We start from the raw sequence: 14,676 nt of genomic DNA, 5'->3' as shown, positions 1-14,676 counted from the left end.
AGGTTTTAAACATGGTCAAAGTTAACCACGTTTGACACGTTGAAATAGTAAATTATGTAGTGTTTATATACTTGAAATATCACATTCTTTGATGATGCTATATCGTTGACAGATTTAATCTTGTAGCTGATTATGGAAATGATGTTTAATAAAAACTGCTAACATTTATTGAGCACCTGCTGTATTTCCCCTGTGCTAAGTGCTTTCACACTATTAGCATACTGGTTATGGGTTTGAAAACAGACAGATCTGCATTCCTATTCCATGTCTGACTTACTATGTGACCCTGGACAGTTTACATCGCCTCTCTGAGCTTGCAGAATGGGAACCAACTATATACAGCACGGTTGTTGTGAAGACCCAAGGAGGGAAGTCATAGTGCTACATATAGAAGTGCTAATTAAATATTAGGCATTGTTGTTCAATTGCTAAATCATGTCTGACCCTTTGTGACCCCATGGACTGCAGCACACCAGCCTTCTCTGTCATCCACTACCTCTCAGAGTTTACTCAAACTCATGTACATTGAGTTAGTGATGCCATCCAACCATCTCAGCCTCTGTCATCCCCTTTTCTTCCTGCCCTCAATCTTTCCCAGCATTAGGTTCTTTGCCAGTGAGTCAGCTCTTCCCATCAGGTGGCCAAAGTATTGGAGTGTCAACTTCAGTCCTTCCAATGAATATTTAGCATTGATTTCATTTAGGAATGACTGGTTTGATCTCCTTGCTGTCCAAGGGACTCTTAGGAGTCTTCTCCAGCACCACAGTTCAAAAGCATCAATTCTTTGGCACTCAGCCTTCTTTATGGTCCCACTCTCACATCTGTACATAACTACTGGAAAAGCCATATTTTTGACAGTGTTAGAACCTCCATCCTTAGCTCTTCAGGCACTCTGTCTACCCGATATAATCCCTTAAATCTATTCATCACCTTAGGAGGCATTAGTATAATTACTTTTATCATTATCATCACCCTCTTGATGGTTATTATGAAAGTAGGATTATGTCCATTTTTTGAAAAAAGAAGCTGAAGCCCAAGTAATATATCCAAGGTAAAAAGCTAATATATAGTGGAGCTGGGATTCGAACCTTGATCTCTCTGACACCAGGAGCCCAGTAATTTGCATTCACATTACGCTGCCTCCTCAGCGTGTGATTTTCAATTGTGAGTGTTAGGCACTCAGTCATGTCTGACTCTTTGCGACCCCATGAACTGTAGCCCGCCAGGTTCCTCTGTCCGTGGGATTTCCCAGGCAAGAATACTGGAATGGGTTGCCATTTCCTACTCCAGGGGATCTTCCCAACCCAGGGATCGAACCTGGGTCTCCTGCACTGCAGGCAGATCCTTTACCATCTGAGCCACTAGGGAAGATTTGTATATCTTTTAATACTTAAAGAAAATATGTGGTGGGAGAGGATGTGGGGAATGTTACTAGCTATTTCTCTTTTCCGTTGTATACCCAAGTCATCTCATTATAGGAAAAAAGTTTCTGCTGGAGGAAGCACAAGCTGGAATCAAGATTTCTGGGAGAAATATCAGTAACCTCAGATATGCAGATGACACCACCCTATGGCAGAAAGTGAACAACTAAAGAGCCTCTTGATGAAAGTGAAAGAGGACAGTGAAAAAGTTGGCTTAAAGCTCAGCATTCAGAAAACTCAGATCGTGGCATCCAGTCCCATCACTTCATAGCAAATAGATGGGGAAACAGTGGCTGACTTTATTTTTCTGGGCTCCAAAATCACTGCAGATGGTGACTGCAGCCATGAAATTAAAAGACGTTTACTCCTTAGAAGGAAAGTTATGACCAACCTAGACAGCATATTAAAAAGCAGAGACATTACTTTGCCAACAAAGGTCCGTCTGGTCAAGGCTATGATTTTTCCAGTAGTCATGTATGGATGTGAGAGTTGGACTGTAAAGAAAGCCGAGCGCCGAAGAATTGATGCTTTTGAACTGTGGTGTTGGAGAAGATTCTTGAGAGTCCCTTGGACTGCAAGGAGATCCAACGAGTCCATCCTAAAGGAGATCAAGCCTGAGTTTTCATTGGAAGGACTGATGTTGAAGCTGAAACTCTAGTACTTTGGCCACCTGATACGAAGAGCTGACTGATTGGAAAAGATCTGATGCTGGGAAAGATTGAGGGCAGGAGGAGAAGGGGATGACAAAGGATGAGATGGTTGGATGGCATCACCGACTCGATGGACATGGGTTTGGGTGAACTCCGGGAATTGGTGATGGACAGGGAGGCCTGGCGTGCTGCGGTTCATGGGGTCACAAAGAGTCGGACACGACTGAGCAACTGAACTGAACACAAAGATGAGCTCTTTTTACTCAGTAGTTCAAATGAAATATGTAACATTTGTATTGCATGAGTCATTAAAATCTTATAGGTACTTTGCATTAATAGACTAAACAATTTATTATGTGCCTAAATATTTGTCCATATCATTCTTAGAATGTAAACTTAATGAAGCTATAACTATTCTTTTTTGCAATTAGGCACTTGGTGCTTTTTGATGTTGGTTATAGTTATATGTAGGGGCTTCTCAGGTGGTGCTAGTGGTAAAGAACTTGCCTGCCGGTGTCAGAGATATGAGAGATGTAGGTTTGATCCCTGTGTTGGGAAGATCCCCTGGAAGAGGGCATGGCAACCCACTCCAATATTCTTGCCTGGAGAATCCCATGGACAGAGGAACCTGGCAGGCTACAGTCCATGGGGTCAAAAAGAATCACACTGAAGTGACGTAGCATAGTTATATGTGGGATGAAAGTTAGAATCCTCATCTCTACCAGCACCAAATGAATACTTGAGGCAAATAAAGAACAGTAGACTTGGGGCCTCTACACTCTGGAGATCTTCTGTTGCTTCTTGTAAAAGATCTGGGAGAAGAGTAAAGTAATCCTGAGGGTTTCCAGTACATATGCCTTCCTTTTTATTGCCTCCCTTTCTGTTGCTTGAAGTGGAATGTTAGTTGCTCAGTCGTGTCTGACTGTGACCCAGTGGACTGTAGCCTGCCAGGCTCCTCTGTCCATGGGATTCTCCAGGCAAGAACACTGGAGTGAGTAGTCATTCCCTTCTCCAGGGGATCTTCCCGACCCAGGGATGGAACCCAGGTCTCCTGCACTGCAGGCAAATTCTTTACCATCTGAGCCACCAGGTGAGCATGCAGTTAGGCTCCCTTGACAGAGAATAACAGACACATTGTCTTATAACAGCACAGATACCATAGCAGGTAGTATGCAAGTTTGAACTGTAGGCTTCTTTGAACAGAAAACACATTCTTGATGTGGTACAGTGTACTCATTCTTGTCTGGAGGCGCCATCTACATAATCTTTTCTTGTTCTTTTTATGGATTTTTATTTTTCAGTGCATTTTAAATCTGCACTACTGTTGCTGTTATTCAGGTCGAATTACTTTTTCTTTTTTTTAAATAGAAGTAAGTAGGGACCAGAATTCCCTCAGTCCAAATCCTGGTCCTGCTGCTATAAACTCTGTGATCTTGAACAAATTAAATTATCTAACTTTCTGAGCCTCAGTACCCCCATCTTTAAGGTAGTTGTGGAGAGAGACTACGCAAAACTAAAAAGCTTTTGTACAGCAAAGGAAATTATCAACAAAACAAAAACACCACCTACTGAATGGGAGAAGATATTTGCAAATGATATAACCAACTCAGCATCAAATAAACACCCCAGTGACAAAAATGAACAGAATGGCTAAAAAACACATGAAAAGATGCTCAACATCACTCATTATCAGAGAAATGCAAATCAAAACCACAATGAGGTACCATTACACGCCAGTCAGGATGGCTGCTATCCAAAAGTCTACAAGCAATAAATGCTGGAGAGGGTGTGGAGAAAAGGGAACCCTCTTACACTGTTGGTGGGAATGCAAACTAGTATAGCCGCTATGGAAAACAGTGTGGAGATTTCTTAAAAAACTGGAAATAGAACTGCCATATGACCCAGCAATTCCACTTCTGGGCATACACACTGAGGAAACCAGATCTGAAAGAGACACATGCACCCCAATGTTCATCGCAGCACTGTTTATAATAGCCAGGACATGGAAGCAACCTAGATGCCCATCAGCAGATGAATGGATAAGGAAGCTGTGGTACATATACACCATGGAATATTACTCAGCCGTTAAAAAGAATTAATTTGAACCAGTTCTAATGAGATGGATGAAACTGGAGCCCATTATTCAGAGTGAAGTAAGCCAGAAAGATAAAGAACATTACAGCATACTAACACATATATATGGAATTTAGAAAGATGGTAACGACAACCCTATATGCAAAACAGAAAAAGAGACACAGAAGTACAGAACAGACTTTTGAACTCTGTGGGAGAAGGCGAGGGTGGGATGTTTCGAAAGAACAGCATGTATATTATCCATGGTGAAACAGATCACCAGCCCAGGTGGGATGCATGAGACAAGTGCTCGAGCCTGGTGCACTGGGAAGACCCAGAGGAATCGGGTGGAGAGGGAGGTGGGAGGGGGGATCGGGATGGGGAATATGTGTAAATCTATGGCTGATTCATATCAATGTATGACAAAACCCACTGAAAAAATAAATAGATAAATAAAGGGAAGAAAAAACCAGAAAAAAATAAAAAAATGAACAGAAGATCTAGACATTTTTCCAAAGAAGGTGTACAGATGGACAATAGGCACATAAGAGATACTCAACACCACTGGTCATCAGAGAATACAAATTAAAACTGCCATAAGATGTCCCTTCACACTTACCGTATTGCCTGTTAAAGAGACCAAATAACATGTGTTGGCAAGGATGTAATCTGGAGAAAAGGGAACCCTTATGCACTATTGGTGGGAATATAAACTGGTACAACCACTATGAAAAACAGTGTGGAGATTCCTCAAAAAATTAAAAACAGGGATACTGTGTGATCCAGAAATTCCAGTCCTGGGTATTTATCTGACAAAAGCTAATTCAGAAAGAGAGATGAGCCCCTGTGTTCATTGCAGCATTATTTACAAAAGCTGTAAACTTAGGAAGCAAACTTAGTGCCTGTTAGTAGATAAATGGATGAAGAAGATGTGGTTATATTATATATCTCTGTGTGTGTGTATGTGTGTGTGTGTATAATGGAATATTACTAATTCTTAACAAAGAATGGAATCTTGTCATTTTTGATAATGTGAATGGATCTAGAGGGCATTAGGCTAAATGAAATGTCAGAGAAAGACAAATACTGTGTGATTTCACATATGTGTGAAATCTAAAAAACAAATGAACAAACATAAAACAGAAAAAAAGTCATAGACACAAAGAACAAACAGGTAGTTGCCAGAGGGGAGGTGGGCGGGAGGAGGAAAGAAATAGATGAGAGTTTAAGAAGTAACTTCCAGTTGTAAAATAAATGATTCACAAGTATGAAATGTATAGTGTGGGGAATATATTAATAACTCCTATCTTTGTATGATGACATATCATGACTAGATTTATCATGGTGATCGTTTTGAAATGTATAGGACTATTGAACCACCAAGTTGTGTAACAGGAACTGACATGGTGTTGTAGGTCAACTATACTTCAGATACAAACAAGCTCAGAAAAAGAGATCAGATTTTGTGGTCACCATAGATAGGGCAGAGGTGGCTGGTGGAATTGGATGAAGGCAGTCAAAAAGTATAAACTCCCAGCAAAAGACTCAGGTTCAATTCCTGGGTTGAGAAGATCCCCTGGGAGGAAGGCTTAGCAATCAACTCCAGTATTCTTGCCTAAAGAATTCCATGGACAGAGGAGCCTGGCAGGCTACAGTTCATGGGGTCACAAAGAGTCGGACACGACTGAGCGACTTTCAGTCACTTCACTGTAAGATAAATGAGTACTAAAAAAAAAAAAAAAAGATAAATGAGTACTAGCGATGTAACGTACAACATGATCAGTATAACCAATACTGCATATGTTATGTATGAAAGTTATTAGGAGTGTACATCCTAAGAGCCCTCATCAGAAGGAAAAATACATGTTTAAAATGTAATTTTAAAATACATTTAATTTTGTATCTATATGAAATGATGGATGTTCACTAAACTTACTACAATAATCACTTCATGATGTATGTAAGTCAAATCATTATGCTTTACACCTTAAACTTAGGCAGAATATACTCTCTTAGTTGCTCAGTCGTGTCCAACTCTTTGCAACCCCATGGACAGTAGCCCACTAGGCTTCTCTTTGTCCATGAAATTACTGGAGTGGGTTGCCATTGCTTTCTCCAGGGGATCTTCCGAAGCCAGGGATTGAATCCAGGTCTCCTGCATTGCAGTCAGGCAGACTCTTTACCATCTGAGCCACCAGGGAAGCAAAAACTTATGCAGAGGTGTTCGTCAATCATATCAATTAAACTTGAAAAAATAAAATTTATGTGGAAATACAAAGGGAAGAAATAAATAAGTAAAAAAAGAGATAGTTATGGGGAATAGATGAAATGCCATATTTCAATTCCCTACCTTTTAAATACCATATTTTAAAAGTACCCTCTTGCCTCGTACTTTAAAAATGTTAATTTCCATATTGCCTTCCTCAGGCATATTGGAAAGTCTGTATTTCCACATTGCATGTTTTCTATTACTCATAGCTATAGGTCATTTTTTTTTTCCGATTCCAGAATGACTTTGAAAATCAAATGAAAAGGTATGAGGAAATTATTGTTTCTAAAGAAATAAATGAGATAGCATTCTGATTTGTTTAAAGTACAAACTTCTTATTTACTTTGACTTCATTATAAGTACCTTTATATCTTAATGATAATTCTCAAGCTATAGGGCTATACTGCAGTGTCTTAAATAATTCTACTTTCCCATTTCTTTGAGCTTTCTTTCCAGGTTTAAAAGATGGAGGCTGGCTCAGTGGTTCGAGCCATCTTTGACTTCTGCCCTAGTGTGTCAGAAGAACTGCCGCTCTTTGTGGGAGATATTATTGAGGTATTGGCAGTGGTGGATGAATTTTGGCTTCTAGGAAAGAAAGAGGATGTGACAGGTAAGAGGCTTATGATTCTTCACATTCAAAATAGGCCATAGGCCCTCCCTTCTTTCCATATTAAAAATTAAGGTTTAATGGCAAGCCCAATAAATAAACTTCAGATCCTTTTGTGTTTTCTGTATGTGTTTGCCGTGGTTTCTACCAGCGAGGAGAGAACGTCTGTTATCATTGCATCTCTCCTTGCAGGTTCCTTTAAAAGGTTGACATGGTTTGGTACCAGCTGCCCTCCTAAATCCCTGGGTGACCTAAATTTATTAAAGTTGCCCTGTACCCTAGATGCACTTATCTCCCACTTTGCATGTGCCTGGTTTCCTTTTTTCTATTATTGAAAACATAGATTAGCACCAGTTTCTTTCATGAATTCAGGAGGAGGCTAAAAGTTCTTCTCCCACAATATGCATCTGTATTAAATCCAGCCTTAACTTGCATGTATTTATGTACGTCTGGCTTGGAGTATATCTTACAGTCCTGAGAACAGACTCTGTTGATACTTAACCCATATTTGGGGGATAATAGATTATTTCTCAGTAGATGTGATACCTCAGCTAGGATAAATATGGTGTATCAGAGTTAGCAAGTCAAAGAGGATAGGTAGAGAGGATTGCTTATTCAGGGGCCCTGGATCAAGAGGAAGAGCATGGAGGAACTGAGAAAAGTTCAGTCTGGCATGAAGTATGAATGGTTGAGGCGGGGGAGATGGCACAGGGAGATGAATAGAGATTAGATCATGGAGGACAGCGCATGCTATGGAAAGGGGTTATGGAAACAGGCTGCTGTAAACGTGCTTCAAGCACAGTTAGACTTGTGTTTTACAAAACTCTCTGCTTCAAAGTGAAGAGTGATAGGAAAGGGCAAAGCCAAAAGCAGAGAGGCGAGATGAGAAGTTGTTGCATCGAGGTGAGAAGTAGCTGTGGCTTGGACCGAGGTGATGTCTTGAGATAGTGGACAGATGCAAGAGATATATAGAAGGTGGAATCAGCTAAACTTTCTGATGCTTTCCAACTGACAGGCCTGTCTATCTACTATTACCTGTTAAAACCCTGCCCATCTTCAGACTCAACTGTAGTTTTTTTCCATAAAATTTTTCATTTTCTTCCTGACCTGTTTTCTGCCTTCTTGAACTTCCATAGCAATTTGTATACCTATGAATTGACACTGGATTTCAGACTGAAATATTGTTTATGTCTGAACTAGATTTTGTGTCTGAACTAGATTTTAAGATCTTTCAGGGCCAAGACTGTCTTACTGTTTTTCCCGTCTGCAGTGTGCCTTTGATAGAGTGACACCCAGTAAATGCTTATTGGATTGAATTGCACTCTCTGTGTTCTGCAGGCACCCTATTTTGTGCATTGCACATTTTCTACAATAGATTTTCCAGGTATGAGTACTCAGTGAATTTTTAATTTGGGGTCTATAAATGAGCTCAGAAAAAAGTTTTTTGTCCTGGTATACGAACAGGAAAAAGGAATTTTATTTTTATTTATTTATTTTTTAAAAAAGGAATTTTAATACTGGAAATGTTTGCTTTTATTTTCAGGACAGTTTCCCAGCAGTTTTGTAGAAGTTGTTACCATTCCCAGTCTAAAAGAGGGTGAGAGACTGTATGTCTGTATCTGTGAATTTACATCCCTAGAGCTGAACAGTCTTCCTCTCCATCGAGGTAAGTTGATCACCCGAGAGTAATCTGTTTAAAATAATACTGGTGGGGTCAGTCCATTTTGACAACTCGCTCTTTTTTTAATTTTTCTAAGTAAGTAACCTCTAGAGAGTCTTCAATAATACTAAGACAGAGCTGACAGTAATAAACCCTTATCTTTGAGTAGCGTTTTATAATTTCTACAGTATTTTTTTCTCACAAATATAGTCTCATTTCATTCTCTGTATCTTGTGTAGTCAAGTCTTAGGTACTAAGGCTTGTTTATTAATGTACAGTAATAGAGCAGGAATTGTGGTTTGCAAATTAAGGCAGAGATGCGAAACATTCCCTTTCCTACCCAACTATTAGGTAATGTTATTAAAGTTCTCATCAGAACAGGTTTAAAAGGAAGTGGTTTTAAACAGATGGTCATAGTCATGTCTCAGTGATATTTCAAGTGTTTCTTGCTTCATGTACTCTGAAAGACTTAAGAATGTCTAAAGAGTGACTAAACCATTTCAGCACACGTCCGTCCGTCCATACATTTCTGCATAAGCACAGAAACCAGTAGTGTTCCACGAATGGAGGCTTATGATCAGTGCAGTTTTGTGACTCACAGCAGTCATCAGAATTGTATGATTTATTGGATATATTAATATTGTTACTCTTTTGAGTATGTCTCTAAAGGGATAGATGTAATTTCCTTTTCTGGGCCATACCTCATGGCATGTGGGATCTTAGTTCCCTACCAGGGATCAAACCCACGCCACCTGCGATGGAAACACAGTCTCTTCACCACTGGACCACCAGGGAAGTCCTGGAATAGGCTTAATTTCTTAAACCATGTACACATATGAAAGAGAGTGTGCACAGAGGTGGGGAGAGAGACCAAGCAAACTCCCTAACCTTTATTCAGTGAGAAGAAAGGAAAAGTGGATTTTGACCTTAATCCTCAAAATCAGTTGTCACAGTTTCTTGTCTTCACTTTACACTGAGCCCTACCTCTGTTCTGAATACATTTTTGCTAAATCAGTGTTGCAAAGACAGAAATAGAGAAAGATGTTATATCAGGGGACATTATCTGTTCATACTCATAATTCTTCCATTGGAGGATTGAGTCCACGTCCGTCAGACCAGTCAGAAGGTGTGGAGAAAGGGCCAGAGCCCAGTGGCTAACAACATTGATATGACTTTGTTATCTATTATTCTGTGTGTAACAGTATACTATATGGGAAGGTACAGTATGTCTACAACATCTAAGGAATTTGAGAATGTGGCTTCTGGAATTAGTTTGTTTACTTCATATTATATCTTGTGTAGTCTTTCCCGATGGCTTAGTTAGTAAAGAATCCACAAGCGGTGCATGAGACATGGAATATGTGGGTTCGATTCCTGGGTCAGGAAGATCCCCTGGAGAGGGAAATGACAACCCACTCCAGCATTCTTGCTTGAAAAATCCATGGGCATGGACAGAAGAGCTAGGTGGGCTACAGATCATGGAGTCTCAAAGAGTTGGACATGGCTGAGAGACTAAGCACAAAATTGTCTTAGGTACTAAACAGATTTTCTGCTGAATGCTTCCCTTGAGAAGACTGGACTAATGTGTTGTGAACTTGCTTTAAAGTTAAAATCCCCCTCAGGAATCCCAGGGCCACCCAAGGGATTCTCATGAAGACCCTGGTGTGGACCTTTCAGCCACAAGTCACCTCTCCGAAGACTGACTCAAGGTCGGCTGGATCCTGGAGCCTGTAGATCTTATCTTAACTAGCTTTTAACAAGTTAAGCCTAAGGAGTTCCTCTGTCCATGGGATTCTCCAGGCAAGAATACTGGAGTGGGTTGCCATGCCTTTCTCCAGGGAATCTTCCTGGCGCAAGGATCAAACCCGAGTCTCTTAAGTCTCCTGCATTGGGAGGTGGGTTCTTTACCACTAGCACCACCTGGGAAGCCCCTTAAAAACATAAGCAGATCTCAAAAGGAAAGAATGTTGGGCAGGGGGTGCATAGGAAAAGAGAGAATAGAAAGAGATATATTATTTATGGTTTTATCTTGTTCTCTTCTGTGATACTCTGCTGTCTGCCAGTTAACACACTGACTATTCAGCTTTCTTTCCTTCTATGCTTTTCACATCTTTTAGTTCTGTATGTCTTCTGATTAGGACATACAGCCTTTGAAGATGGGAAAGTTAGGTATATGTATACAATTTTTATTTTTCTGGGAAGTTTAGCATGAGACACAGAAGTAATTTTAATTCTTCTGATTTTCTTTTTTTTTTCTTTTCTTTTTTTTTTTTTTTTACTACATATGGTTTATGAAGATCAGTGTCTCCGCTCATGAGTGTATACATTCCTTTATCCCTGTCCTCTAGCACTATTAATCCAGTTCCCTGTTGTTTCTTTACCTTTCCTTTGATCCTTCAGTGTAGCAGTGAAGCTTCTCCTCTTCTGTGATTTAGTGTATGTCGAGAGGGATTTGGAAACCTTTAAGAGCATGTGGGATAATGTTTGAGATCTGGTTTGTTTTACCATACTGCCTTTAGTTGTTATTTACTTACCTTTCAGAAGTATCACTGAAATAAGAGAAAAAGTATATCTATTTTAACTATAAAATTATATTACCTATATGTATGTATAATTAATAAATATATATTTTATATAGTTAGAGCCAGCAGTATGGTTTAGGGGGTAAGAACTCTGATGTTCCTAGATTTAAATCCAGCTTCACAACTCAGTAGCTATTGACTTTGGTCTAATTACTTAAGTTCTCTTGGCCTCAGTGTCCTTATCTACAAATGATAATACCTACCTCAGGGTAGTCGTGAGGACTAAATGAGGTTATACATTAAAGCATCTAGCACAGGGTAAGCACTCAGCAAAAATTAGCTATTTTATTGTTCTCATCCTGGAGCTCATAAATGTGCTTCAGGGGGCCTTGTTTCTTGATAATGAAGTTTTGTGTGTATCTACATTTTCCAGGGAGATTCTATTTGGAATGAAAACCACCAGTGGTTCTTCCAGCAGGTGTCACCCTTTGTCCTTTCCCTGAAGCTTCCCATTTGTTTTGGTCTGTTGCCTATAGTTTGAGTTATATTTAAATTCAGAAACAAGTTTGTCTCTTAGAAAGATCAATGTGAGTGCTATCCTAAAAAATACAGAGGGGGTGGAAAAGAGAGAGACAACAAAAAAACAAAATGAGAGTATGGCAAAGAAAAGACAGTGAAAGAGAAGAGGAGAAAAAAGTGAGAGTGATGAAATATTTAATTGCCTTACACAATACAGAATGCTTATTCCTTGCTTACAACCCCATGCTTCTAGACTACCTCCCTACCCCCCAAAACAACCAATAAAATTTAAATTGATAAATTTATTTATAAATAGATAAATGATAATTATCACTTAAAGCACTTGTGTCATGAATTTCTGGTGTCTTGCATGTGAGATGTCAGGATTAAGGTTCTGATACGGCTCATGCGGACACCTGGGTAAAGAGTGTGGTCAGTCTGCATAGAGCAGAGTCCCTGGGCACTAGGATTCAGTGAGGACCTAATACCTGCAGAGCCAGACTACTTGTATTCAGAATCTCGGACTTCTTATCATCTTATTCTTAATGCATTTCTTGTTCAAATATAAAATAAAAATTTAACCAGAAGAAACAAGCACTGTGGTGACTGGGATTAATTGTCCATAAATAAAAGGCTCAGGCTGACCCTAAGAGTCACCCCACTTCTTATTTTTCTATTCTCAAAATCTGGTCACTGTATTCCAGGAGTTCCTCATATTGTTGTTTTTGAAGTCTGGAAATGACCACCAAGTAGCCTCCATTCCTAAAGAATCAGAATGCAAAAAACTCAGTAACAGGGCTATATAAAATAAAAGTATTCAACAAAATTATCTCTGAAGTACTTTTCAGGGACTAAATTGTGACTTAAAAAAAAATTCACCTTTATATGTAGAAATAATCAACAGAATGACAGTCTGCAGATAATAAAGCCTATCAAAACACTCACTCAGCAGAAAATAGGGAAACAAATCCTACTGTAAGGATTTCATAGAGATCTGGCATTGCAAGAAAATATTCTGATTCTGCAGCTTTAAAAAAGCCAGTTCATTTCGAAGCCAGTAGAGTGGGAGTTATGACACACTTTTATTTTTGTTCACTAAAAAGCTTGTTGTGTCTGAATAGTAGCCATGTCTCCAGTGAGTTTCTTCTGTGGTCCTGTTGGAATGGGGAAAAGTCACTTGTAATTCTCAGGACCCCAAGCTCTGACCAGTGGGATATTGAATCAGAAATTAAAGGGAAAATAAAAATATAGGACGAAGACCCTATTTTTCAGGAACATCTAAGCAAATCAGTATGAAATCAGTGAGAATGATTTAGTGCCTACCACTAAATGCAAAAATCTTACATTAGGAGCTGTATAGTGTATAAATATACAAGTGTCAAAATTGTTGATATAAGTGATAATTTCTTTAGTAGACTACAGATGACCAAGATGTGTGTAGACCTCTAAAGTTTATTAGAGAAATATGCTAAGGTTTTGGATGGAGAAGCTTGTCTAGGAGACAATGAAAGTCCCCTTGTGTGGAATTAGGCTCTCAGAGGTGAGATAATATTGGATAGCTGGGGATGGGGCAGGGGGAGGTTATATCTGGATGTGAATGCCAGGTTGCATTGAGGTGAAAACATAAGAACAGCCTTTTCGTAGCTTGGCTTCCCTGGTAGTTCAGCTGGTAAAGAATCTGCCTGCAATTCAGGGTTTGATCCCTGGGTTGGGAAGATCCCCTGGAGAAGGGAAAGGTTACCCACTCCAGTATTCTGGCCTGGAGAATTCCATGAACTGTATAGTCCATGGGGTCACAAAGAGTCAGACACGACTGAGTGACTTTCACGAACACTTTCTTTTGGTAGCTTAGTAACTAAATCTCTTTGAAGAACATTCAGAGCAAGCTTATTTTCTTTTAATATATTTCAGGTAGTAAGAATAGGATTATTATAGAAGAAGCCTTGGTTAATAGGAAAAAGGCTTCATGTCCCATGGTAAACATTCGAGCAGGGGAAGGGTATGATAAAATTGGTATGTTTATAGTCTTAGTTTGGTAGATTGGAAGAGACAGTGTCTGGGGAAAGCTTTAAAAGAATGAGATGATGAGAGTTGGACTAGATGGTAGCAAAGAGCAAGTGATGAACGGAATAAATGTTTTGAGAGAAGAAATCATAGAACAAAAGGAAGTTGGCAGCATGGAGCTAGTTTTGGAGGGAAGGTACATTTATTGGGAAATTGAAGAATCTTCACTAATAATGAAGTTGACATTGAGTGCTTGCTGTGTGAAAGGCATTATACCAGATTCTTGAAACAAAAAAGAGAAGTGGTACCTGCCAGTATTGCATCTAATTCACTTGGTAAGAAGATAGTCAGATTTAATTTTTATAAAAAGAGCATATAAATTGATAGCCTAAACGATAATCCAACATTCAAGTATGCTTGACTATAAAAGACCTCATGATTTTGCCAGGTGCTTTGCTCTCCTGGTCTTATTTTACTTGGGGCAGTTGCAGTTCTTAATCACCTCTACTCATGAAAGGGAAATTAACTTAGATAATAAGAAAGTTAAAAAAAATTAAAATCGATAATCTACAAAATGAATAGTTCATAATTAGAAAATTAAAAGTTTGCTGCAAAACAATTTGCTGCAAAACTAAAGAGGAATTTTTTAAACTGGGGTGAAGCATAATTGGTTGAATTATAGTTTCATTTTTTTCAGAAACAAGCACTGTGCCCTGTCTTTTCCATGCCTCACCTTCTTCAGAAGCAAGACAGATGCTAACTGTTTAGTGTATATTTTGTGACAATAGCTTGAAACAACAATATTGAAATTACTGATTATTTTCAAAAACAAAGTCCTGATTACTTGAACACTCTTTTAAGATTTCATTATGATGTATTTTCAGGATAAGGATTGCTTAGGAGGGACTTTGAAGATTTATTTCTTTGCTAATTTTTGATATCAAATATAAC

At 39.0% G+C, this 14,676-nt stretch overlaps 1 protein-coding gene across 2 annotated transcripts in view; it reads left to right on the top strand.

Moving 5' to 3' along the window:
* Window positions 1-14,676, top strand: part of DNMBP (dynamin binding protein) — a 114,263-nt gene that overhangs the window by 26,432 nt on the left and 73,155 nt on the right. The window contains exons 2-3 of one of the 2 annotated variants that reach the window (XM_061162374.1): window positions 6,870-7,023; window positions 8,564-8,686. In XM_061162374.1, the coding sequence (XP_061018357.1) occupies window positions 6,879-7,023; window positions 8,564-8,686 (268 nt within the window). In that variant the 5' untranslated portion in view covers window positions 6,870-6,878. Of the gene's footprint in view, window positions 1-6,857; window positions 7,024-8,563; window positions 8,687-14,676 lie in introns of those variants that run through there. The other variant, XM_061162375.1, reaches the window with a different exon arrangement.

This window comes from Dama dama, chromosome 15, assembly GCF_033118175.1.
Source record: "Dama dama isolate Ldn47 chromosome 15, ASM3311817v1, whole genome shotgun sequence".
In the NCBI taxonomy this organism is placed as follows: domain Eukaryota; kingdom Metazoa; phylum Chordata; class Mammalia; order Artiodactyla; family Cervidae; genus Dama; species Dama dama.
This window is presented reverse-complemented; position numbering and strand designations above follow the sequence as displayed.